General features: G+C 45.3%; 1 protein-coding gene across 1 annotated transcript in view; it reads right to left on the minus strand.

Moving 5' to 3' along the window:
• P4HA2 (prolyl 4-hydroxylase subunit alpha 2) overlaps positions 1 to 10,524 on the minus strand; it is a 28,176-nt gene extending 17,652 nt beyond the window's left edge. The window contains exons 1-4 of the mRNA XM_080353509.1: positions 10,436 to 10,524; positions 4,090 to 4,186; positions 2,258 to 2,354; positions 93 to 244 (exon numbers count right to left, since the gene is read on the minus strand). Coding sequence (XP_080209635.1) covers positions 93 to 244; positions 2,258 to 2,354; positions 4,090 to 4,168 — 328 coding nt within the window. The 5' untranslated portion in view covers positions 4,169 to 4,186; positions 10,436 to 10,524. The remainder of the gene's footprint in view (positions 1 to 92; positions 245 to 2,257; positions 2,355 to 4,089; positions 4,187 to 10,435) is intronic.
• Positions 10,525 to 26,048: the final 15,524 nt, after the last annotated feature.

The raw sequence follows: 26,048 nt of genomic DNA on the forward strand, positions 1-26,048 counted from the left end.
CAGCTGAGTTTGCCACTTTCCAGAATACAAAGAGGACAAGGAACTGTGTTGTAAGGCCACCTCTTGGTGTCTTCTCCCTTGTAACTCCTTACCATTTGTTGTATCCTGAAGAACCAGGTTTTCCAACTCCAGCCAGTCAGTATTTAAACGCTTCACCAGTTTATACGCATTCACAGGATGTGCCAGATATCCTTCTGGATCAGAGCTTGATTTGCTAGTCAGTACATCCATTTTTTCAGCCCAGCTGGAATGAGAAGCGCACACCTCAGACTGAGAACAATTTATGAATGCATGTCTTCCTTCTGAAATCATCCTAATTGCCCAGCTAGAATCAATTTATTGCTGCTTTCACCATCATAAGCAGCTTTCAACTTCACAAGGATAAAGTGAAGTATAACTGATTTTTTTTAATTACAAGTCTTTTATTTTAAAAGGAATTGGTTTCTCTGCTTACTATTTTAAACCTTACTACAACTAGGCACGCATTTCACTCACAATGAGACTTAATCATCAATTTTCAGCATACTACACTTTGGAAAATATAGCACACAATCACTGAGTGTCATTTATCTCTTAGATAAAATACAAGTGTAAATAAAATTCCAAGAGCTTTTTAGCTTTATGGAAACTAAACCATAAGCTTTGATTTTCAGGCTGGAAAAGCTCAGATGGTACAGGGTAGTGCTGTCAGTCACCTAGATTACACTGTTATTGAGCTCTGAAATCACAGCAGGAAACTTCATATTCTGTCTTACGGTACATTTGAACTGCCAACTGCTGATGCGACAGTGAGAATTTATTCTCTTGCTCTTCATATTATCCCATAACACAAACATCTGGCCCAACTGCGTGCTCCTCTCTCCAGTACTCAATAGGAAGAAAACTGCTGAGGTAAACTAATAACTGAACATAAGAAATCCTCTTCCAGCCTGTAATTTCAAACTCAGTAAATAATGAACGAACTACGGTTACAAACAACTTCACATAAGCACAGGTAAACATTGTCAGACTACCTGGCTTCTCTGTACCACAATGTTGTAACAGAAAACAGAAGATGACTTTTCTGAGATCCTTTGCAGAAATATCAGATTGACAAAACTGAGACCAGCCTCACCTGCACTTCCCTTTTAGACTCTCACTACTCCTAATATTTATTTTGCAAATTAGTAAATACAGTCAAGTTCTAGCCTCTTCACTCGCATGACAATATGATTTTGAATCACAAACATATCTCTGGATACTGAAAAGTGTTACAATATTCAAATGATAAAATTTAACACCTCTTACAAAGCATATTCTAGCAGGGTGAAAGGGCTTAAATATTGACAGTGATAGAATACTCTTGGTTACAAATACACCAAAATACAAGTCAATTGAAAATTTAACACATTAAAAAAGCACTCGCATGTTTCAGTCAATGAAAAAAAAAAAAAAGACTTTTTTAAGAAAGACCAGTTTCTACATGGATTGAACTGGCATTTTCTTTAACAACACTTGAAAAGGAGATTGCTTTTCTGCCAAAGGGCAGTTTTTCAAGAAATGAACATTTGTGACAAGGAATTCATATCATTTCACCACACCATAGCCTTGTCCCCACTCTACAGCCCCCAAGAGGGAGATCGAACTACCACATATCAACCGGAATTTAGAAATTATTTGGAAAGCACAGCTCCATTTACAGGCACTCAGCTCTTCTGAACCTGGACCTCATTTAGACTATTCTAGTGTCACACCCTGTGTGATATTACTTTCAGCTAGGAAAGTATTAACTGTCTTCCTAAAGGACACCAAAAATACTGGCTGTCAGCAAGAGCCTTTCAAGTGGTCTCAGCAATCAGGATAATGTCTGAGATGTGCTGTAGCTGCTGTTTTACAGCATCAGTGCTGCTTACAACAGGTAGCACAGGGCACTGGCACCCAGAGGTGTTTCACTCGCAGCAACAAGGCTCCTCTGACATCTGACATGACCAGTGTCTTCTCCACTAGAGCTCTGTGATGGTACAAGGACAGGGAAGGAAGAGGGAAGCACCCAGTAGACAACAGTTCCCAAACAAGCAGGCAAAGCCTGAATGATACACGAAGCAGGGAACCCTCTCTGCAGGTTTGTGGGAATACATTACAAACAAGTAAATCATTATGGTCTCACTGTGATTATTTACTGTGGAAATGTTAAGATCTAGCAGCAAGAGTGATGACAGAAAAATGTGCTGTAATTTAAAAGCATTTTGTCATTTGTTATGTGAACCTGTCCCTTTACCTTTTAATCTGAGAGAGCTTGATCTCTTCTGCTCGAATGTATTCCTTTAAAGACTGTACCAAGTCCTTCTCCGCATAAATCAGGTCTGTCATTTGACCTAAAATCAGAGTATGAGCAAACATTTATTAGACCTAAAAAAGTAACACTTTCCAAGAGCTCAGAAGACAGATATCAGACACTTTAGGGCTATTAAACCACCACAAAAACCAGACAAATTAAGGGCGTGGACCATAAACCACAAAAACTATTACACATACAGGTCTGGCATTCAAACCCTTCAAGGGGCTTCTAAAATTGCAACTTCAATGTCCCACACAGCTTTGCTGTGACCCTTCCACTGCTGCTGCATTACTTTGAGTGTTACAGCTATATGCAAGACAATAAAAAAAAAAAAGAGGTTTGACATTAATACAGCCATTGAGTCAAAGCAACGAAAGATCCAGATAGTTGTCAAAACATCTGTTCTACATATGGGTACAGATTAGGTCACACTGATGAATTATTAGTCTAACCATTGGCACCACTTACAATTACAGCTTTTGAATATGGGTAACTGTGGAAACACAACCTAACATTAAGTACAGAGAAGTTTCAGACTAATGGTTACAGACTGACACACACACACTCTCTCCTGATTAGCACTAGTGAAAACGGCCAGCATGTCAATCCTAATTGCCATGACTAACTTTGCTTTTCAAACACCAAACACTGAAAGACCGGATGAGATTTATAAATGCAGCCACAGCTTTAATTTCAGCATTCCAAAGTAATTATTAATGAGGCATGACTAAGCAGATGGAAGTCAGACTGTGCTATTTTCAGAGTTAGGAAAAGTTCAGAAATAGGTAAGTAAAGAAAAGGTGATCCTTCACAGTAACTTTGTACAAAAAAGCTACTTAGGAAAAAAGAGAACCAAATAATGCACATGTGATTAAATGTTGTTCAGCAAACTCCAGGGCACAGGAGCATGTGCTGAAGGTCAGCAGTGAAGCACCCTCTGCCTGAGCTGTTCCATCCAGCCATGCAAAATAAACCATGCGGAGTTTTGAGTTTTACCATTCAGGAACAGTCCCACTGAGCTCAAAGCATATTCTGGAGAACAGCCAGGTGTAGTTAATTAATCCTTAATTTCCTTATGGGGGTAAACTCCCCAAGGTATTCCACAGGAAAATATTGGATCACCACAACAGAAAACGCAGTTTGTGCTGGTTTTTCAGACTCTACCACAATCACGGTACGTGGTTGTGTCACAGCTATTAGAACACAAAAACTAAATTCTCATAAAAATCAATTTATTTTCAGGATTTGTAACAGCGTGGACTCTTCAGTATTTACTCAGGTCTTACAAAACATGCATAAGGTAAGGTGGATATTTTTTCCTTCTGACATCTAACTCCAGCTTTTTGAGAAGACAGGAGATTTCAGGTGCTGTTAAAGAAAGTGTTTTACGTATTTGTCACTTAAATTCTTTTCTAAAAATCATAAATTCAGGACTAAGTTTTCTAGCATAAGGTTTGTGCTGTGTTCAAGACAACAATAACAGGTGCACAAATCTTAATAAAACATAGGAACTGTCTTTAGTGACACAGCCCCCACAGAAACTCGGATTACATTGGTCACAATGCGCAAAGTCACCCGACTGCAAACAAACCGCACTGATGCAAGACTCGCAATGCAGAATGGATCAAGGATGCAAAAGAGCAGCTTTTCCTAATGCAGATAGTGTTTCATAGGGCCATATGAAGAACATCACACGCTTCAACTGTGAACTGTAGCAATTTTGGCAATCACATTAACTACATCACAACATCACGCATTGGTTCTTTCCTTACCTATGGAGGTGAAGAACTCTGCTTCTGTATGCCAGATCAAGAGCATACAGGTAAAGAACAACTGCAACCAGGGCTTCATTTTCCAGATAGCTCAAGCCTGTAACAAATTAAAAGGAAAAGGAGTAGGAAAAAGGATTAACTTATTTGTGAGAAAAAAACCAAGGCATTAATCTTCATCTGCACTCATTCCAGCCTCATGAAAACTATATACAGCCTTGAAGATGGAATTCTAATCAGTAAGGCTTGAAGTCTCCTTTAACTACAGGAGCTGCTAATTAACAGTCTCAAATGCTATCCGGCAAACTCCTAGGGATTCAAATGGAAGACACTGCAGTTCATGAAAGGCCCACATGACAGAAGTAATGGAAGAAACATACTCGTCCACAAAATGAGAACAAGATCTTCTGAAAGGGCAGCTCAATGCCTTCTATGCATAATTACAGCTGGAAAACAGGACAGTATACAAAGTTGTATAATTTAGACTTTTATTATTATTGGAATATAAAACAGACAGACTTGTAGCATGCTGTGCAACTCAGTTATATAAAAACCCTCTAGAAAGACAAATAGTGAGAAAGCCAAACAGAGAAATATAGCATTTTGTAGTGTGGAAGTGGCAGCGACGGTTGGAAAAGTTGAAAGTGAAATTTCCAACTCTGCTTATTCAAAATGCATCATCCCAGCACACTGGCCTCAGGGCACAGCCCTTATGACTTCTGCGCTTCAAAGGCTGTGCCAGCTCAAGAGACTGAATGCAGACTGTTCCGCTTCTACGAGCACAGCCCATGGAGGGCATGGAAGGGAAAGCCGGTCAGAACAGACAGGTACAATAGTAGACAAGTGAAATAAAGGATGTGAGGTCAGTACATCCTATGGCCAGGATTGCCCCTTGCAGGGAACTTGAGGAGCCTGCGCTGCACTTGGATCAGCCCCCAGCTCCCTCTGAGCTGCCTGTTCACCAAGCAGAACAGCCAGAACAGCCCTGCTGCTCAAACAGAGCTCTCACAACACCCACAGTGTCAAAAGGAAGATGACAACTGTCCACCTTCATCTAAACAGCAATTAATTATTCTTCTTGCTTATTGTAACTGGGTAAACTGGTGACTGGAAATGACCACTTAAACCTCCTCTTACTCCAAATATATTAAACAATATGCAGCTATTGGGAGCAAAATGGAATCACTTAAATCTGATGAGGAAGGGGGCTGGAGGGGAGACAGAAGCCCTCACCCTCAGCTGAGCTCACTGGTGCCATGGACTTAAACACCAAACACACCATCAATAAAACTGCCGTCATTAAGAACATTAGAAATAGCTCCATTCTCTATCACCTGGCAAGATGATTGTTTTCAAATTATTCTTTTGATTGCTTCAAAAGACATGAGGAATCAGAAACATTTGCCACCACGGTTCGCTAGCATGAGTAAGCAGGAAAACGTCTCACAGCATAAGTCATCTTCTCCTTTCCCTCTTCTGTTTCTCACCCCCCTGCAAACCACATATTCCCAAACTGCTTGTTTAAGTTAGTTCAGGACTAGTACATGGGTAATGTGAGAATCGAGTAAAGCTGAATGAATAGTACCACACAGAGGTCTGCCAATACTAAAAGCCACAATAAGTGATGTAGCAGAAAGCACAGCAAGTCGAGAGCACTTGGGAAGTGCATTAATTTAGATATATTAAGCCACAATTGTCCATCTGCATAGTCTGTCATCATTTCATAAAGTGGTTTTTTGGATGCACTACACAAAGCCTGGCAAAACAATTACAAGGGAATTTTCCAGTTAAAACAAGACAACTCTGCATTCTCCACCCTGCCCCTCCCCACCATGTTTTCTCATGGCTGAGGATATCTGCCAAGAAGAACACTTACTACAGCTAGCAGCTTGTCTTTATAGCAGATCTTTAACAGCTTCACCATCCTACTCAGATCTGCCTGAGTCAATAAACAGAAACTTCAGTAAACAGAGACATAAGCTCTTGCTTGAACAAGCAGGACACCTGGCTGCAGGGCTTTCAAATTGCTTCTACACATTCTTTTCACAGATGTTACTTGGAAAATCAGCACAAATAATGAATTACAGGAGGCTGAACATAATGTTATAACCACATTCTTGGACAGCACGGGCATGTGTGCATACGCACACGTACACGTGCCCACCCCAACCAAACCATCTGCTAACAAGGAGGGTGAGAGAGGCAGAAGGGGCTTTAGCACCTTCTTCCTCAATAACTGAGATAAGTGTTTATAAATCCAGTGTGTTTTATTCAAACAGAGAATGGAAGAACTTTTTTGCACGGAAATCCCAGAAAAGAAGTCTGTGCAGGATACTAGCTGCATTTATCGTTTTTTTTCAACAGCATCTTCAAATGATGAGGATGGAGATGAGGACTTATACCCCTGCCTTGCCTGAGGGTTCTCACTGTTGTAGCTGTAATAGCAACACTGATAGAACTAAACCTTTCTGCATACAGCAACACATTTAATGTTTTGCTTCTTTCCTTAAAGGTGTTCAACCAGCAGAGCTAAAAAGCCAACCAAATGGATATTGTGCAAACACTTTACTTGTTCAGAGTGTAAGACCTCAATGAATCACGGCTCCCACCGGAAAGCGTGCTGTCAGACTTCAGAGAGCACTGGCAGAAGGAAAAAAGGTTCTTCTAGACACAACAGACCAGGATGGAATTTTTCTCCACAAGTTTGACTGCATTAGTATTACATAAGCTTTCTAAAAATTCTTAATCAAGAAGCTATAAAAACATGGACATGAGCTACAGAAGAGAAGTTTATTGCATATCTACCAGGGTTATCAGTTCCTCACCCACTCTAAATTTCATTTCCAGTCATGGGGGATTCAAGCCAGCTCCCACACAAGCCAAAGGAAGGGCTTTTTTCATGTCGGAAGAGGAAACAAATACCTGTTACTCATCCAGTCCCATTAGGACTCCACTTCTGATCAAACTGATAGGCTGGAGTCTTCTGTGTAGCCACAGAACAAGAGCAGGATCCTCAGAGTCTTCCTTGGGCCAGGAGGCAGCACTTCTGCCCATACATGCTGAAAACCTCTCTTCCCCCTTCACCTCACAAAAGAGCCACAGCAAGTACCACTCAGCACAACTGAGTATAAGTGGACCTGATTCGCATTCTGCAGCTTTTCTTAAAAAAAGTAATAGCAGTAGCACCCAGGATAGGTAACTGAAGACACAAGTTGCACTATCTCCTGGCTCATTATACACTCCTGATGGCAGTTCTCTCTCCCAGATAAGCGTGTCCTTAGAAAAACAAAACAAGTCAGAAAAAACCCCTCCAATTGCTTGACAGCCTAACTAAAAACAGAGACTAACAAAAGCGAGTCCTTCATCCAGGCTCCAAATATGCACAGACTTCTCACACAGAAGAATTAAACCAAGTGGAACCAACATACAATCAGTCTGTGTAATTGAAAGAATTAAAGCCACACCCATTATTGCTGCTTATTATGACAAATCAGGCCAGAGTGTGAGTCTTGCTGTATTGTGAACTCTCATTTTGATCACATGAAATCCAGGAGGGGAAAAAAAAGAAAGATCACAGTATTTTTCCACACCACCATACAGATGTGACAGCACTCCCTTTGCTGTTGGGCTTCTCCAGGGAGAGAAAAAGTGAGAACAGAGACATAAGTGCGCAATACGTCGCTGATCCATATGAAATTAGTCAAAAACCTGCATTCCATCCCTGCTCAGCAGACTGCCAGCTCACCACTTCAGAATGTTATCCACACTAAGCCCAGAACACAGCAGAAATCACTGGTCTGTCACTATCTTCCATCATCAGGCTTCCTCTGTGACATATTTCCTTCACAACAAATTGTAATTACTCCTAACAGATCTAGTTTTCTATTTCTTCCAGGTTATTTGTTTTGTTTTGCAGGTTTTTGTTTGTTTGGGTTTTGGCTTTGTTTCCCCCCCACACCCAAGCATACAACAATGATTTATTCTAAGTTACTGTTCCCTGGTTTGGTTCCATTCTACAGAGCCACGCTACAGGGGAATAAAATCTGTGAGACAAAGTATCACAACTAAATACTGTTGAAATCTGATTAACTACAATTTTTCTGAACCATCACAACTCAACAACTTACAAGCTGATGACACAGACAAGGGTTATAGCTTGTATCCTCTTCTGTGCTTGACTATGCTATTAAAGACACCTGGAAAAATCACTGCTAGAACAGCTGCTTCCACATGTACCTAAATATAAACTATCATGGTGAAATCTAACGAGCACATTACTACTTCAAAGCCACCTCAGGCCACAGATGGGTTATTGGTGCATACGCAGTTGAGGCCCACATGGCAGGTTCTGAAAAATGGTCCATCCTCAAACAGCAATTTGAGGTTGAACTCTTGGATGAGCCAGGTCTGTTTGGGGTTTATCCAAACACCAGTGCTTTCCACCCATCATCTTATTGTAGGCACAGCAAGAAGCAGTGAACTGACTATGCAGCTTTGTCCCCTTCTCCCTCCACAAACAACAGAACTTCAAAAGCAGGCAACAACCTGCTAGCGGTATTGATGGCTGTCGATAAGACTAATTATTTAAGTAGAAAGTAGTGCAAATAAAAAACTGCAAGATTGCTTACATACTTGTTCAGAGCCAAAAGATGGGCTTAATCATAAACAGATTTTCAGGATGTTGCCAAGGAAGAGCTTCTCTCAATATCTCTATAAGAAAAACAGCCATAAAAACAGCTTGTAGCAGTATTCCAAGTCTTGCAGATTAGCCTGACACATTCACCAGGAGAGGCCTGGTACATGATAGCAGCTATAAAACCTATTTAAAAATCATTAATACTAAGGAAACATTAATTTTATCCTAAGAAAGCAAACCTTCGCCATTGGCTGAAGACTTCCAAACAAGTAATTCAGGGCCAAAATTAATTATCCACAGGAACCCAGATGCTCCAGTGTTCACCCACTCCTCTGACACAAAGAACTTCAGATTTAAATGCCTGTCAGTGCCGTACCCAGACCACATTGTGTTGTGAACCTCATCACAGGATTCACAAAACTGCCAGTGCCACAAACAGCAAAAAGCATTGATTGCTCCCTTCCAATATCAGGTGCTTCCTCTCAAGTCAGTTCTCTTCTCTCTTCATCATCAAACTGCTTCCTCCAGCACATGTTGGGATTTACTGCTCAAAGCAGCTTATGCCAACATCACCACCTTTCCTGCCAAAGGGTTTAATGTGCATCTGAAAACAATTTTAAGTGCCTAGCAAATACTACAACATGATTGCCTTCTATTTCTCAAAGCAAGCCAAAAGAAAAGTAGGAAAAGCTGTTCATCTGCACGCATTAACAAGGATACAGTACACTCATGCAAAATCGCGTGCATTTCTTCCAACACACAATGGCTTGTGTTATCCTGCATTATAACAACCTTAAAAACTACAAGCATCTTGATTTGCTCCAACACGTTTTTTTAAAACAATAGCAAAGAATATTTCTTCTGCACTCCAGCAGGCAAGAAAATTCCCGCTAGTCTAAGGCACAGCAAATTTGGCTGCATCTTACTCTGCAGCATCTGCAAGCTCATCCCATATAACACAGCCTGGTGTCATATTCCACACCGTTAGTGAACACAGCAAGACTGCCACATTTTCCACTAGAGCTCATTTTTTCTGCATTAAATTTTAGACCGCATTATACAGTGCAAAGCCCATAATTTTAGCATGATACTTAACATAACCTTTCATATGCTCATATAGTGTTTAAAAAACCTTCCTATTCAGACAGGTTTTTTAATATAAAAAGGTCTCCTGTCAGTGAACTGTTTCTTTCAGTTAATATCAGCAATTAAAATCAGACATTATCTCAGATGCGTGGGGGTTGACTATTCTAAAACCACCTAGAACATGCCCTCTACCATACTCTGTGTTCTCATTGCTCACATGTATAGAAAAACAGACAAAAATCAGAACTAGTCATAGGAAAAGTATCTATGTTTACAGCTCACTTCTTTGGAAGTTTGCCAATATGCACAGCATGGAAATTATAAACAGATTGGATTTCTGACTTAAACCTAGACTGAAAAACTTCTTATCCTAAATGGTAAATCATGCTCCCTCTGCTGTTACTGTCTTTGAAATACATAATCATACTCTGGGCTCACACTTCCTACACTGCTTCCTAGAGTATGATTAGCCACATTAAAAAAAATCTAAAGAAATTACAGCATAAGCAAGAAGCAAAATTATTGTGTGTTAGTGTTACAGCAATGCCATTTTACAGCTGTGGAATAATATTCGGCCTTTAAAAGATAAGTGGCAGTTATTGGTTGTTACATATACTTACAACATACCTGCAAGATTGTATCCTGGGTCCTTGATGCCAGAAAGCTGAAGTGCTAGCCTGGTGAAGACAGCTGCGTGGCCTTTCAGCTCAGCTTTGACCTCACAGAACACCTAGAAAATAACAGGGCAAGAGGTCTTGTTACAAAATCCTCCTATCTTCAGTACTTACTGAGAAACAGGAGTGATCACAGGCTAGGAATAAATACCAAACACCACAAAGCCAGACAGCTCCAAACACAGTCTTTATTTACACATCCTCTTTCCTCCTTGCTTCCAGGTTACAAGGACATTCTTCGCTGCTTGAAATAAAATTATTCGCATCTGGTCAAAAGCATGTTTTGCATTACTATGACACAGCAAACTATCATGCCCCAGCTGAGCTGTGCTAACACCCTGGGCAGTGCCTTTCATTTTCACATCAGCCTCTTCTTCACTGCATTTGCACAACCCTTTTCCACCAAGGCTTCAATTTCTGCGTCGTACCACTCACACACGGCTGTTTGCCTGGTTTCCATCCCAGCTCAGCTGTGCGCTTTGACAAATTAAAGAAAAAAGAAGTAGTTTTTGGAAAACAAATCTCAGGTTAAAACAAAATGTGACAGGAGTAGAACAAGGGGGGTTTGAGTGAATTTATGAAGCTTAAGACGCTGCTTGCTCTTCCCTGAGCCTTCGGCAGCTGGAAGCACACACGCAGCCAGGTAACTCAGCGCACACAATAACCTTGTGGTGCTGCCATCAGATAGATAGATAGACTTAAATCTGAAGGGCAAGGAAAAGGGGAATCGGCCCTTGTACACTTTTTTTCTGAAATGTCACTTTCGGCTCCTTCCCCAGCCCAAGCCGCCGTGCCCCGGGCGGACGCCGCCGTTTGCTGACCCCGTAAGGAGCCGCCGAACCGCGGGGGCCGCTCGGGGCTGCACCCGGGACCCGCGGACACCCCGCAGCGGACCAGGAGCTCTCCAGGGCCAGCCGAGCGTTGAACCGCGGCACTTCACAGCCGGCTGCCCGCGTTCCGACTGCCCCAAGCCCGACCCCCAGCCACGGCCCCGCCGCAACCCCCGCGCTCCTCACACGGGACCCCCGACAGCCCCAGGGGGCTGCGGCACCGGCCCGTCCGCCCTCCGGGAGCTGCCGCCCCGCGGCCCCTCAGCGCTGTGGGGCGACTCCACCTGCGGTCGCCCCCCTCCTCGCCCGAGCCCCAACCCGGCTCACCCGGCTGGCCGCACGCACCCCGCTCAGCCGCGTTTCTAGAACCGCCCCGGCCCTTCCAGCCGCGCCGCCGCCCGCCCGGCCGGGCCGGCCCCGGCCCCGCTCCTATTGAGCCGCCGCCACGTTTGAAGCCCCGCCCAGAGCCCCGCCCCTCCTGCCGTAATGCCGCGAGTAGCGGCGCGCAGAGACTCACCCCCTGCCCGCCCCTCCCGGGATCACCTCAGGGCCCGGCGGCGCGGGCGCTGGGGCAGGGCTGGCGGGGGAGCGGCGTCTGCGCCGGGGGAGAGCGCGTTGCACAGAGAAATTAAACAGCACCTGGAAACGCTACTTGCTTTCTAAAAACTGCCCACATGGCTCTGAAAGCCTTCCCTGCGGCCTTGCTGTTCTGCGGCTCCAGCGGCTCCCGCACCGCAGCTGAGCCAGCGTGAGGCGGGGTGTCCACTGCCCGATACCTCCCTGTAAACCTTGGGCTGTGTCATAAGAAGGAAAATTACGTTTAAAAATTAAATTATGAGCTTATGTCTGTACTGGAATGCAACCAAAAGGTGTGAGCAAGATGTGACAGGCCATGGAAGGAGCGGCCGGGCTCCGCTTGGGCCCTCTGGGGCTCCTGGGGTCACAGCACCTTTGGGCAAGGACGGACTGGAGGGCTGAGGCATGGACAGAGCCGAAACAAAGCCAGAGGAGATCAGTCCCCCAGCTCACTGGGAACATCTTACCGTGTTCCCCTGGACAAACCACTATTCGCACCAATTCAGAGCAACCTTCATCATTACCAATCATCATAATGATTAACTTAGCCAAAAATAACATCTTTTGAATATTAAATATAGCCAGAAACTGGATCAGACCATACAAGACACCAAAAACAAGCCGTCTCTCGCTTTCCAGATTCACTCCACCATCACAAGTCCATTTGCTGAAGAGAGGTCTAGCAAAATGTGACTGAAAAAGCAAGGTTTTGGGAGATGAGTCACCGTATCAGAATCCATAAAGAAAATGGAAAACAGGGAAATAAATATCTAACATAAGGGTGCAATTTCACTGAAGCTTTTAGCAACTGCTAATATTGTAAACCATAATAAAAGTGTCCAGCTGTCTAGTCACCAAACCATCCTAACAGAGCTCCATATGTTGCACATACATACACTTTGTACATCAACATTTATTTGGATGGAGTTAATTTCCATCACATATTTAGAAAAGACTGCATTACCGTCAGTGAAAGAAGCAATCTGTAAGTCTGTGATGGCACTGAAGATATTAGTGTGTTTTGAGAACTGTAGAAACTGCATTAGCCTTCAGAGACAATGATGTGATGCAGAGCCAGGTTTCCTACTCAGTTCTAATGCTTCTTGTTTAACCTATTTTTATGACAGACTTTTTGCTCTTATGGTTAAATCATTTTTTTCCCCTCTGTTTTAGTGGAAAAGACTAAAAGTATGTTTGTAGAGGCAACACGAGTACACAAGAATCTGTCTTTGCTTATGTGAATAACCAGCTGTGCAGTGCTTTTGACTGTATATACAGACCATACCATAGTATTAGCACAAAGGGCCTTTTTAATGTTTCTATTCACTATATTTTTTAATGTTTCTATATAATGCAGTAAGTGTTACCCTTATAAAATAACAGTTTTGCTTTAGCTATATTGGCTTTGAAAATCTTTTACATGAAGCTGCTGGGCTTGCAGAGTGGACGAGGAGCACATCTCAGGCTAAAACCAGCTCCTTTGCTGGGAGAGATCTCTGGTAGAAACGAAGGAGGAGGAGATACTGCTCACTAAACCAGAGTCCAAGGAGAGGAGGAGGCAATGACTGGAGGTGTTTTTTAACAGCTGATTCTACCAGTCCAGGTTGATGTCCCTTTAGCACAACCCCAGATGGTACCTGCAGAGCTATGACAAGGAGGTCTGGTTTGAAACCAGGAGAATCAAGGATCTTGTGAGTTTTTCAAACCCTTACCTTCCTTAAAAGCGCAGTCAAAAATCCCTTTGCAGAGAGCTTGGCTGTCAAATGCACACAGAAGTATTTTTGGATGCCCCCTTGTCTCTCATATTACAAGGCTTTTGTCTGAGACCTTAACAGAGGAAATATTAAAACTATGTAAGAGTACTTACATGGTGCAGTATAGTATTTCCCATAAAACAATGCATTGAGTCAGAGCAGAGGAGGCAGGGATACGTCTGGGTAAGAGAACTCTTTCTGATCTCAGTGTAGCTCAGGTTTCTCCCCACAATTTTAGCTAAAAAGTACATGTGTAAAAAGACCTCATACATTAGTAAATGCAAAATTTAGCTGTGTGCCTGTGGCTCTTCCTTTGTTTTTTGTGAATGAACAAATAATTACACCAGATCTTAGAAGAGCAGGAATGGAAGCCAAAAAACGGGGCATGCCAACATCCTCCCTGCACTCTTCAAAGATTCAGCCATGAGTCTGACCAGTGTCTTTACATCTACCATAGCTAAAGATCATGCTATGCCATGAAAGTGGTGTCTAATGAAGTATTGTCTAGTTATTAGTCTTCCTTTATTGTGTGCACAGATGGATCTTACCAGCTGAGGATTTGATGCATCAAAGGAAACACAAACTCCGTTGTTGATGGGGAGAAGTAGAGGGACTTCTGAAGTGAGAGAGAGGGTGGGTGCAGGACTGGGATGAGTCTCCTGCGCTGGCTGCACCTGTGGGCTCAGCACTGGTGGTAATTGGTCACTGGTACCCAGCTGGCAGCAAAATCATGGAGCATTTGCCGAGAGCAAAATTCCTGAGCATTTGCCAAGAAGCCACCTTGAATCAGAAGCCCTGAGTGTTAGAGAAACATGGTCCATCACCAGGAAAAGGTGTGACTGAGATGCAAGATTTACCATACACAAGATAAATGCTACGCAGCTGAACACATGCATCTCACTAGGAATAGACTAGGATATGATTTCCTTCTCAAATTATACACTGTGCGCAGCGGCAATGGGAAGCTACACCAGGTTCCTGCACATCCATCATGCAGCACCACAGCCCACACAGCCCAGTGCTCTGCACGCTCGTGCTGCTCCTTTGCCCTGTGACTCCTCTCTGCATCACAGGTGAAATTGTCCAGCAGCCAAATCAGGCCAAACCCGGGTGTCTCTGTATGGGACTGCCCTGCACAGGCTGAACAAACCCCCGTGTGTGAAACGCTGAGGTGACAGCTCTATCAAGTATTGTCCTCTGATAAAACTCAGAGATGTTGGCTGCAAATAAACTCTTGCTCTGAATGTTTCCCGAGCAGCCAGACCTGGACCAGGCTCCTGCTGGAATGGAGAAAAGACCCTTTGCACTCATACTGGTTCAGGAGCTCAGTCCTGCAGGGTCCTGAGCTGCCCTGACACTGGTGTGCAGCCAAGCTGGGCGGACTGGGGAGGCTGCAGGCACCAGTCAGTGTTATTCAAGTTTGCACCCCTTGAGGACACCAAAGTGCAACCGAGAGAAATGAAAGGATGAGATTTACGTGTTAAATTCTGCTGCAGATAAGCTAGAGGAGAGTTAACGTGAGATAAACACCCAGCGTGCAGATGGAAAAGGTCTGTCATACAGCGCGGTGGCTCCAGCTGTCTCTGTGCCAGCTTTGGGAAACTAAAGCTGGATTCGCTGGGACCGTCGGGAAGAGGAGCCTGGGGAGGAATCCGACGACTTGTGTTCCTGCTTAATGTAATTATGGTACAGCCGAGGCTGGTCTGGCAGCGCTCTGAACCGTGCCCAGCTGCACGTTCACAAGGTCATTTAAACTTCTGCAAACATAGAAATAACTAGTAGCTGCCTGATGAGCTTGTTTGAGTACACCCATACAGAATTAGAAGTGACTGAGTACAGGAAGGAGAAAAGACACGTTCTTCCCTTCATGTCTTATTTAATATGACAGTGCCCATATTTTTATTAGATTTTCCAAATTGTCCAGCATTTCCCAAAAGAACTGGGAGACTTAGGGATGTGAATTGTAGCCCTTGCTAAGCAGTGGAGGGGCTTGCGGGGCATAAGGCAGCTTTTATAAATGATGTTCTGATATTCTGCTCTGAAATCTGTCCATGGGCACTTAATGCAGGTGGCTCTGCAAAAGCAACGAGTGGCTGCAGCCCTGATTGTTTGCATTCATGGGAGGCACTGCCCAGGCTGAAACATTTTTTTAAATTATATCCACATTTTATGCTTTTTAATCAAAGTTTGGCCCCCTCCTCAATAAAATGAGTAAGCTCTTTCGTAAACTTGGCTTGCAGGAGCGATGAATCAGCCTGTGTTCCCTGTTTGAACTAAGGGGAATATACTGCAAGTCATCAGGACCAGGGGAAGATGCTGAAAACCGCAGCAAACCTCAGCAGCAGCCCCAGCTGAGCCCCAAGGACACGTCCCCATCTCTCCATGTCACCATAGCCAGGGCTGTGAGCAACGTGGAATGTACCTGGGTGGTTGATGAGCATGCTCCAGCTGCTGAGTGTTGCCTGTCTGACCTCTGTGTTCTCTGAGAGCAGTAATTTTCACTAACAACTGAGAGAAACAAGGACTTTTAAAGCAGCCAGACCACCCCGGCTGAAGCTCAGAAAGCAACCTCCAAGGGATTTAGCTTTGCAACACATTCAGAGAGGTTTGTGGAGGAGAAGCACGTTTTGACACAGGATAGGGAAAGCCCAAGAGGGAGTGTGGAAGAGGATTCGAGTCATTCTGCACTGCACTGTGCAGAACCTTCCTCCCTGCATGCCGGGGATTTTAACACGGATTTTGTACGAGACTGAGCGGCCAACGTAAAGCAGGCTCTGTGAGTCATTCCTTCGCAGACTCCAGCATAAATCAAATCCAGAAATAGGAAAGGCCAGCCGGTCACATCATTCCTTTTAGGTTTAGGGAAAGATACAGTTAAGAAATGTGGGTAAAAGACATTACAAAACCATGAAAAAAAAAAAAACTCAACCCGTATTTTATTTAGGCTGCTAATTAGTGGATGAAAAGCCAGACTTTAAAGAAAAACATATTGAACCAGACTGAAGCCAGATCAGTATGAAATCTTTCCCCTCAGAGAGAGGATAGTTTGCAGTCCCTGTGCTGCTGTCACCCCCAGAGCAGAGCTCCCTCTCTGTGTGCCGGTTTTCTACATGGAACTGAGATCTATCTCCAGAAGAGATGCCATAAACATGGAAAGGGTCACCACATCTTGGTTTTTTTGTACTAAAGAGGGCAGCCCAGGCAAACACCACTCCAGGGTTTTACTGCTGACTATCATCTCCGTATTATTACTCAACCTGCGTCAGGCCTGTGCTGGCTTGTTGCATCCCTTGTTCACACAACATATTTTACAGACCTTAGAAGGGATACCCAGCTAATGGAAAATGCTCATGCAGAGGACTCATTAGCTTTGTTTGAGCTCTGAGAATTCAGATCTCAGTATTAAAATCTCAGGGGAGATGACAGCATCCTTCTTAAATTTTCCAATGCACAAGCAAAGGGAACCTGTCTTTCCTCCATCTGAAAAGCACTTGGTGCTCCAGCTTCTCATCATTCCCACACGTGACATCCCTTCGTTTGTCTCCTGTATCATTCATGGCTCGTGTGCAAGCTTCCAGGCCAGGGGGTGCTAGGGCTGGTCTTCTCCCCAGAGGTCTCTCCTCTCCTGTTTAATCAGAAGCTGCTTCTGCAAAGCATTTTTTCTGAATTCCCCTTTTGGTGTTCAAGCAGGGCAACCCTGGCAGCATGATTCCTCATCCTTCCTCTGAGCAGCAACATCTGCAGAGCAAAATAAAGCAGTGGGATCGCAAACTTCTGGAGTTCCAGAAATCCTTTCTGGCACATCACTCAATTTTAAAAATATTTGGCTGACTTGAACAGTAGATCTTTATTCCTTCCCCGGCAGAAGAAGGAGTACAGTGTGTGCACTGTATACTCAGCATGAGTAAACAGTGGATGTCTGAGCATGGACGTTCATGTCGAGGCGTTAAATAAGGCGGTGAATTCCTTTCACTTCAGCTGCTGGAAGGGGAAAGCACGTTTTCTACGTACATCCACGCACGGTGTGAATTTACATAAGGCATTGGGGCGTGAATGTTGGAGCACACAGGGGTATTTCAGAGCAAATACTTGTCCTGGCTCTGCCTGTGATGGGACACGTGAGGAGGTTCATCTCTGGCGTGATCCAAGGGAGTGCAGGAGTCAGAAACTTCACCCATAATAATGGGTTCCACAGCAAATTGCATGTCGTGGAAGCACCATTCAGCTCTGCGTTTTCTAAATACGTTTGAACAAACCAGAGTTTAAATCAGGATAGGGTGTGTTCTTCCCTTATATTATAAAATCCTCAACAAAAAGCTCTATTTAGTGATTACTGATCTCAAGCATTCCAGTTAATGAAGACTTAAAGCTCCATGGTTAATGCAGAAAAATAATATGTTTGGGAAAAGTGTATTAATACAATACAGTGAATACAATACAATACAATGAATACAATACAATACAATTACTACAAGAGGCTAAATAACAGTATCTGCTGTAAACATAAAAAGTCTTTTGGCTTTTTTACTTTCTCAGAGCTGGATGGAAATCCAAAAGAAAATGAAATTGTATTTTCTCATTGCTAATTCAAGGAACACATTAAAATAACATAAAATAAATCTTCCTTCACCTTTCCAGTCTTCTGAATCTGACTTATATTGCATGTATGGGTGTGACAGTGGAAGCTTATTGCAAGTAAATTAATTTTGCCCCTACAGATGACTCTTCAACTAGTACAAATTCATAAAATTCTACTAATTTCAAGACAGTGACTCTTCTTTAATTAGCAAAATATCAAGCCCTGAGAGACGAAGCAATTTTTAATTAGGTGTGGATCACACCCTGGTATTGTCGCATAACATGCTGTCCCTGTAATGATTTTGAGGACCCAAAATTAAATTAATCACCCCAGGCAAAACTAGTATTTGTGTCAGGTTTTCTTTAGGGATGCAGCTTGTGGCACAGCTTTGCTGCTGTGGTTTTACACTCTGATGCACACACTGCTGAGGGACAGCCAACAGCGAAGGGCAGCCGGGATCTGCCCTTTGCACATCACTTTCAGGGATCATTTTGCTGCAGGAAATCAAAGGATGCCCCTTGGCTGTTGTGAAATTCCTTAGAGCCATTTGGCTGGGCAAAGTGACTTTTCATGCCTCACTATGGCAGGATTCCCTGATTGTTTCACAGGGGCCATCTCAAGGTAATGCTGCGGTTTGTAACATGAGCTCAGCACAGTGTGGGCCCCGTGCTACTGCCCAGGTATCTGCCGGACGCCTGGGAAATGTCCTTAAAATGTCACTGCTCCAGCTGTTTCCTCTGGTAAAGGAAGGTGTTCGAGCTGTTCTCTCCCCTCGGGCCCTGGCTTCTGGCCAATACAGCCTACCAACCCTCTCCCATGAGGGCAAAATACCTCTTTTTCATGGTGCAGAATTACATGTGGTTCCTAATACTTTATTAGCTCCCCATTAGTTGTGCCTCACTGAGCTGCACCTCAGTGAAAACTGGCACTAATCTTCACCCCCAGGGCCACAGGCAGCTCAGCTTTACATTCTTTTGGGGACCTGTGAGCTCTCACTGTAGTCAGGGTTACCAAAAACCCTATTCATGCCGCTACAGGACACTACACGTGCTGGAGAACCACCCAACCTGCCGCTGATCCCCATCGCCGCCCTTTCCCCTCCGGCAGAACTCGTCCTCCACGTTGGAGCGGGTCCAGAGGAGGCCACAAAAATTGTCAGAGGGATCGAGCGGGCTGAGAGAGTTGGGGTTGATCAGCCTGGAGAAGAGAGGGCTCTGGAGAGACCCTATTACCACCTTTCCGTACTTAAAAGAGGCCAATAAGGAAGATGAGGACAGACTTTTTAGTATGGCCTGTTGCAACAGGACAAGGTGCAATGGTTTTAAACTAAAAGAGAGGAGATAGAGCTTAGCACGAGGAAGAAATGGTTTACAATGAGGGTGGCAAAATACAGGTTTCCCGGAGAGGTGGTGGATGCCCCATCCCTGGAGACATCCCAGGCCAGGCTGGACGGGGCTCTGAGCAACCTGAGCTGGTGAAGATGTCCATGCTCATGGCAGGGGTGGCACTGCATGAGCTGGGAAGGTCCCTTCAACCCAAACTATTCTTCAATTGGATGATCCACTACATTTCAAATATGATTTGTCCTCACCCTGTTAAAATGAAAGACGAGCCTCAGAGCCCCCACCAGCACCCCCCCGCGCTGGGAGAGCAGCGGTGCCCGAGCCCCGCGGAGGGGCCAGAGGTGCCGAGGCCGAGGGGAACCGGCCGCCGTGGCTGCGGCTCCTCTCGGGGCTGCGCGGGCAGAGCCGGGGCCGGGGCCCGCTGGGAGGCGGCAGCGGGCCCGGCCCGGCCCTGGTTGCTCCGGCGGCTGCCGGGCTGCCGTTCCCGCAACGGCCGGCAGGGAGCAGCCGAGCTCGGGCGGCGACCGCGGGCCCTGAGCGGAGCCCCCGGGCGGTCACGGACACAGGGGGTTCAGCTGCCCGCGGCAAACCGCGGCACGGCCGGGCCAGGGAGGGGAGCGAAGGCGGGGTGGGGGATGAACACACGGGGTTTAGTTTGCAGCAGGAGAGATTAAGCTTGCAATTATTATATTAATATCAAGGTGCTGGGGGTGCAGCTCCCACAAGCAGCACAAGTAACCTGCCAGCCGGCTTTGGGAGGAGTTCGGGCTGATGGCTTCGGGAAAGGGCAGGATCAGCTAGATCCAGGACCAACCAGATCCAGGATCAACCAGATCTTTCACCCCCCAGAGCAGGGTTGGGGGACCAGATGCCTTGTCTGGCCCTTCATTCCCATGCATCCATCTCCAGACTAAAACCTTCAACAGCTGATGCTGAACATGAAAATAATGAACATTTTTCTTGCTGTAGGTGCAGAGAACAAATCTGTTTCCCCTGGGAGTTGTGCTGGCTCAGCGTGGCCATGGTTAAACAGTTATTATCCCCAAAGGGAAGAGTCTCAGCTACCCAAGGATACAGAAGGATCCTTGGATGGTTAATGGATCAAGGATGGTTAGTGCGCAAATACTTGTTACCTCAAATCATACTTAAATATAAATTCACATTTTGCCAACATGTTGTGGCTACACACATAAGCAATACATTTCACTACGCTTCACACAAATAATTAACCTGATAGCAGCTTCTACTGTACATAGTTTGGGTACTAACAAAGTAAATCTGGCACAAAATTCCGAAAGTAGATTAAATAGTTCCAATAATTCTGTTATAGCTCAAGTGGAAAATAATAGGTATTTCTGTATTTAGAATGTGTACCATGCTTCTTTTAAAGCAAAAGAATAGAAGTATGTTCTACAAAACCCAAGCATCCTGACCTTTTCCTTGAAAACATTAAACATGCGCTAATGCAGACCAGTGATTGACTCAGGAGCTTGACAGTGAAAAACAGAGTTAGTGGGATCGATAGGCTTTCAGTCACCCTGGGATGGGTAATACCACCGTTATTCTCTTGATTTTGACGGAATTATTTTGGCTTAATCTGATTCAGCTGAAAGGGAAATCTGCTCCTGGCAGGCCGTCAGTGCAGGAGCCCAAGCTGGCTATAAAGGGAAAATGGTTTGTCACGGCCTCTGAATCACTGGCAGAAGCAAAACAATGTCTGGTGCCACCAGCTGCTGCCACAGCTCCTGCTAAATGCCGCCTTTGTCACCACTTTGCCAGGGCTTCCAGGAAACAAATGAGCAGGGAGGAATGAGCTCCCCTTTGGCACTTGCCCCCCAGGGACCTACAGAAACCATGTGGCCCAAAAGAGCTTGTTTCTAAATTAAATCACTTAAATTGGCACAGTCACTTGCCAGGTGGGAAATCAGGTGAGTGGGACGCCGATGTTAACTGTTCCACATCTGACCTCCCACTACCAGCCAGGAGTTGCATCACAGACTCTGCTGGCTGAAAAAACAGCTGAGATGAAGCAGGACTATTTATTTGTGTGGTTTTGGAGACACTTTCTCAAGGAAGGCAAAGTGAATTGACACCAAAGTTCATCATATTACTGCCTGGATCTCTGTCCCTGCATCTCTGCCCCAATGCAGCCATCACCAGTAAAGGGCTCGGAGCCGCTGTGGCAGCTCCCTGTGCCCTTCTGGCCCTTGGGAGAGGGCTGAGAAGCCAGGGATGAAATCCTTCTTGAGAGGGAGAAAGTGAAAAAGAAATGCAACACGCAGGCAAATAGTGCCAAAGGCAATGAATATGTTAAACATACAGCAGGAATTTAGCCAGTCCTGAGCAGACGCTCCTGTCAGCTGGGTCTGTTTCTCCCCGCAGTGTGTTTAATACACCCTTCCTACAAGTTTTCTTTAAGAGCATTTTTAAAACTCTGGTGGAAAGAGGCCAGCGGCTGTGACACTGCCTAATAAAGGCAGGCCCCGCCGGGACAGCCTGACAGCCCATCCATAACCCCGGCTCCTCCGGCACGGCCCTGGCTGATAAGGCTGACTCAGCCGGCCGAGCGCTTGCTCAGCGCCGTCGTCATGGGCCCCCGGCCCAAAGCTGAGGGAGTCGTGGTGTGATCACCCCCCGCCTTGGGAAAACTGCTCCTCTGCACTAGCTCCAGCTCTCTATTCCTCCTCTGCTATTGATACGGTGTTTGGCTGTGCATTTCAGTGATGTATCACAGATGTGGATGTTGTAAGCCAGCAGAAGAACAAATTCCCAGCAGCTTTGACAAAACTGTAATTTTTGAGGGTCCACTATTGGGAGCTCCCTCCTCACGGGATGTTTTCTGTGCCTTGATGCTACTGGGGTGCTGGTCGAACTGGAGCATCACCGCCTTGCACTCACCTGCCTTGTGTTTGCACAGGCAGAAATGCCCCAACAAAGAAACGATGGGAGCTGGCTCCTCGCCATGGCTCGCTGCAAAGCTACAGAAGTCCATAGTTTGGTTCTAGCCACATCAGACTAAGTATCTAGTAGTTCAGGGTGAATCCCAGTAGGTGCTGGTGGGAAAGGACTTTGGGGACTGGAGCTGGGGGTGATGCCGAGCCCTGTTGTGCCAGCGTTGGTGAGAACCAGCCCTGGCTATTTAAAATCCCTCCATCAGCAGTGGGGAGCTGGGCAGAGTCCTGCCGTCTGCAGGACACGTGTGGGGCAGTTTGACCTTCCTCCTGCTCTGTGGCCAAGCAATTTTAGCTGCAGATGTGCTCGCTAACCACAGAAGTGTTCAGCTCCTCTTTGAATCCTACTCATTCCTAAATAAAAGCAACCTAGTAACGAGACTGAAAGAAGAAAAACTATTACATCTGACATCTGGGTTCAGACTGCAGAAGGTCGCATGCATTTGGATGTTAACATCAGATATTTATGTAGGCTGAAGGTGAATAGAGTCTTTCATTCCTTGATGAAGTATTTTCCTCACAGAAAGTCACACAAAGAGAGAAAGGGGGAATACATAGTCCCATTTATTAATGCAAGTGCATGAAAAATCATGTACAATATAAGATTATATTATGAGACAGTCATAAGAGGGACAATTTATAGTTAAAGGTCAAAAGAAATGGAAGACTAACCCGCAAAGCAGCTCTTGGCCTTTCATGTCTCATTCTTTTGCTATGTCATTGTTTAAAGACAGAACTCTGGGCATCCTCCACAACAGACAGCCTTCCGCCATCTGATGTGCCGTATTTCTGATTTGAGCTCCTGTTCCCATGGCAACAAAACTCAACAACATTATTGGTATTTTCCATACAATCATGCAATTTCCCCTCTGCCTGGGGACGAAGGGCTCTGTGACCGCCAAGAGGATCCAAGCACGTGGGCAGGCAAGTACTTCTGGAAGTGTTGAAGTGAACAGAGCAATATATTGGAGGCTCAGCTTGAATGAAATCCAACATGATGGTGGTAACGTCCGGACACCAAGCTGAGGCAGGCGGGCAGAGCCTCTGCAGCTTCTCGTGTTGATACTGCAGCCCAAAGTCATCCCCGGCTGCTAAAGCAGCTGAGAACGGCCAAGACTTCAGTGCAGCTCAGAGGGAGAAGAGCCCTGAAACCAGTGACTTAAAGGGTGTAAACCAGCTATGAGTGAGAATGGTCAGCTCCATCGTTACAGCTCCGTTTCCATTCAGTTCATTAACGGCATTGAAAGTTCTCCAAATACCTACCTGGGGATAGTTAAATGGTTCAAGCTGCTCCCTCCACCATGGGCATCTTTGTGGATGGGTTTTTACACAGCATGTCCCCAGCAAAGGACTGGGACCCACAGGGCGGTGAGAGTAAAACTCTGATTTACATACAGAGATCTGTAAATGCTGCTTTGGCTTCTTATGTAAAGGCAGATTTTGGTTTTTTAAACCAAAAGCACACGGGGGAAAAGTCTGATTTCAAAACTCAGTTACAAGCCACAGGAACTGCGAGATGATGCCCAGTGTGCCAAAACGTGGACTTGTTGATGAAAAGCTGCCCAAGGTCATTTTCTTCATGTCCATGCCCTAAAAAGGACCAGCTTGCAGGAGGCACGGCCACGCCAGCTGGGCCTGTCCTGCAGCAGGTTCCTCATTCGTCTCACATAAAGCTCTCCTGCTTCAGCTCCAGCATGTCCCGGCTGATCCTGGGTGACCTCCATGCAGATGCCAACACCCACAGCCAGACAAACCCCCCTCCAGGGCTTCTCAGGAGTTACTCCAGAAAGTTTACCCCAAAGCAGCCATACTTGCACAGTACTGACCCATAAATCACGCCGGTGAGAAGGCAGCGAGTGGCCAAAATTAAGCTGCTGGTCTAACACCTTTCTCCATCCAAAGGGATTTTTTTTTTCTGGGGGTCTCGTGTTAGATGAGTCATTTTTCCTTTTAACCTCGCCACTCTGAGTGCATGGAGGTACATCTGTCATCCTGGCCACAGCTGGGGGAATGCAGAGGGCAAAGGGATAAATAGCAGAGAGGCTTTATCAACACCCTCCCCCACAAAAAAATCCCCCCTTTGTTGCCAGGAAATAAAAATCACACCAAATGCATCAAATTGCTTGCTTGCGTAATTAAGACATTGTAAAAAAATACCCTATGTTGACTTTCTTTTCCTTTTTTTCCACCCCCTTGCTAAAAGCCTATGGAACGGAATTTGCTGTTTTCCATGGGCTCCTGACATGGTGCCAAACAGCAGAGAGCAGCTGAGGCTGTATTTTGTCAAATAACCCAAAAGCCAACATACTTGGCAATAAATAAGCACAAGATGTTATGGTCATTTTGATACAATGAGTGGATTTCATTCTGGGTCAGTCTGTTTTCGTTGGTCTTAAAGTATTCGTGGCAATGCTCTGGCAGGGTAATTAGTTTCATTCACAAACAAGTTAGCCATTTGGCCCTTGCTAACACCATTATTACAGTAAATTATCAGGAGAGCTTGCAGTCCCTGCTCACATCTGCTGTCCACCTCAGAGAGCAGAAATATGGCCCCAGTGCTCCTGATTTTATGTGGAATTGAGTTGTGTTTCTACCCCTGTAAATCCTACTGACTTTATTAAAGAGAAATTCTGGAGAAATGAGGCAGGGAACAGCTCTGAGGAGAGCTGCTGGGAATTACCGGGATGTGGGGTTGAGGCAGCGGAGCCCTTGCCCTGCTCCTGCAGAGGATGAGGATGCCTGTGCCTTCCTCAGCCTGTCCCGTCCCTGTAGATTCACCCTGCAAGCTCCTCTTAGGAATCTGCTTGTTTTCCACCCAAACGGGCATCTTCACTGCTTGTGTTGCTTGTCCAGGCAGGTCCCCCTGCCATCTCTGAGTTTCTGGGTAAAATGGATACACTGGAGACTCCAGACTCCTGTGTTGTCATCGCCAGTAAAAATCCACATTTAAGAACCACCGCTGATTTCCTCAAATAAATAATTAGCAATGAGTCAATCAACACGTGGGGGCAGAAGCTTAGCTGAGACAAACTGGCAGAAGCGCTCTCCAGAATTTAGAGCAAACAGAGAGTCCGCGTGAGCTGCTCATAGGAGTTGTGCAAGGCACTAATTCCAAGGTAGGTTCCAGGAGCTGCTCCCTGCGCTGCTCCCGGGCTCCTTGGAATTGTTGTCCCAAGGCAGGACTCACAGCTGCAACCACAGCGAAGGTGGTGATTGGATTTTGGGATTTGTGGCTTAAATGCCTCTGTGTATTTCATGCTGAGGCACGATGATGGGAACAGCTGGTAGGGAAGGAGAGGGCAGCAGCTGAAAATAAACCATGTTTAGCCAGGATGAGCACAGGCCAATAACAATGAAGTGATGTAAACCCAAGGCATATCTTCAGCAATTAGTTAACGTGATTCTGCATAAACAACCCCGATGGTAACCCTAGCTTGCCTGCTGCTGTAAAAGCAGACACTGACTCACAAAACACTGCAGTCTGAGATTCGTAATGGCTGTTTTGGCTACTGTCACATAGAAAAGGGGAAAAA

This window comes from Nesoenas mayeri, assembly GCF_963082525.1.
Source record: "Nesoenas mayeri genome assembly, chromosome: 14".
NCBI classification, from domain to species: Eukaryota; Metazoa; Chordata; class Aves; order Columbiformes; family Columbidae; genus Nesoenas; species Nesoenas mayeri.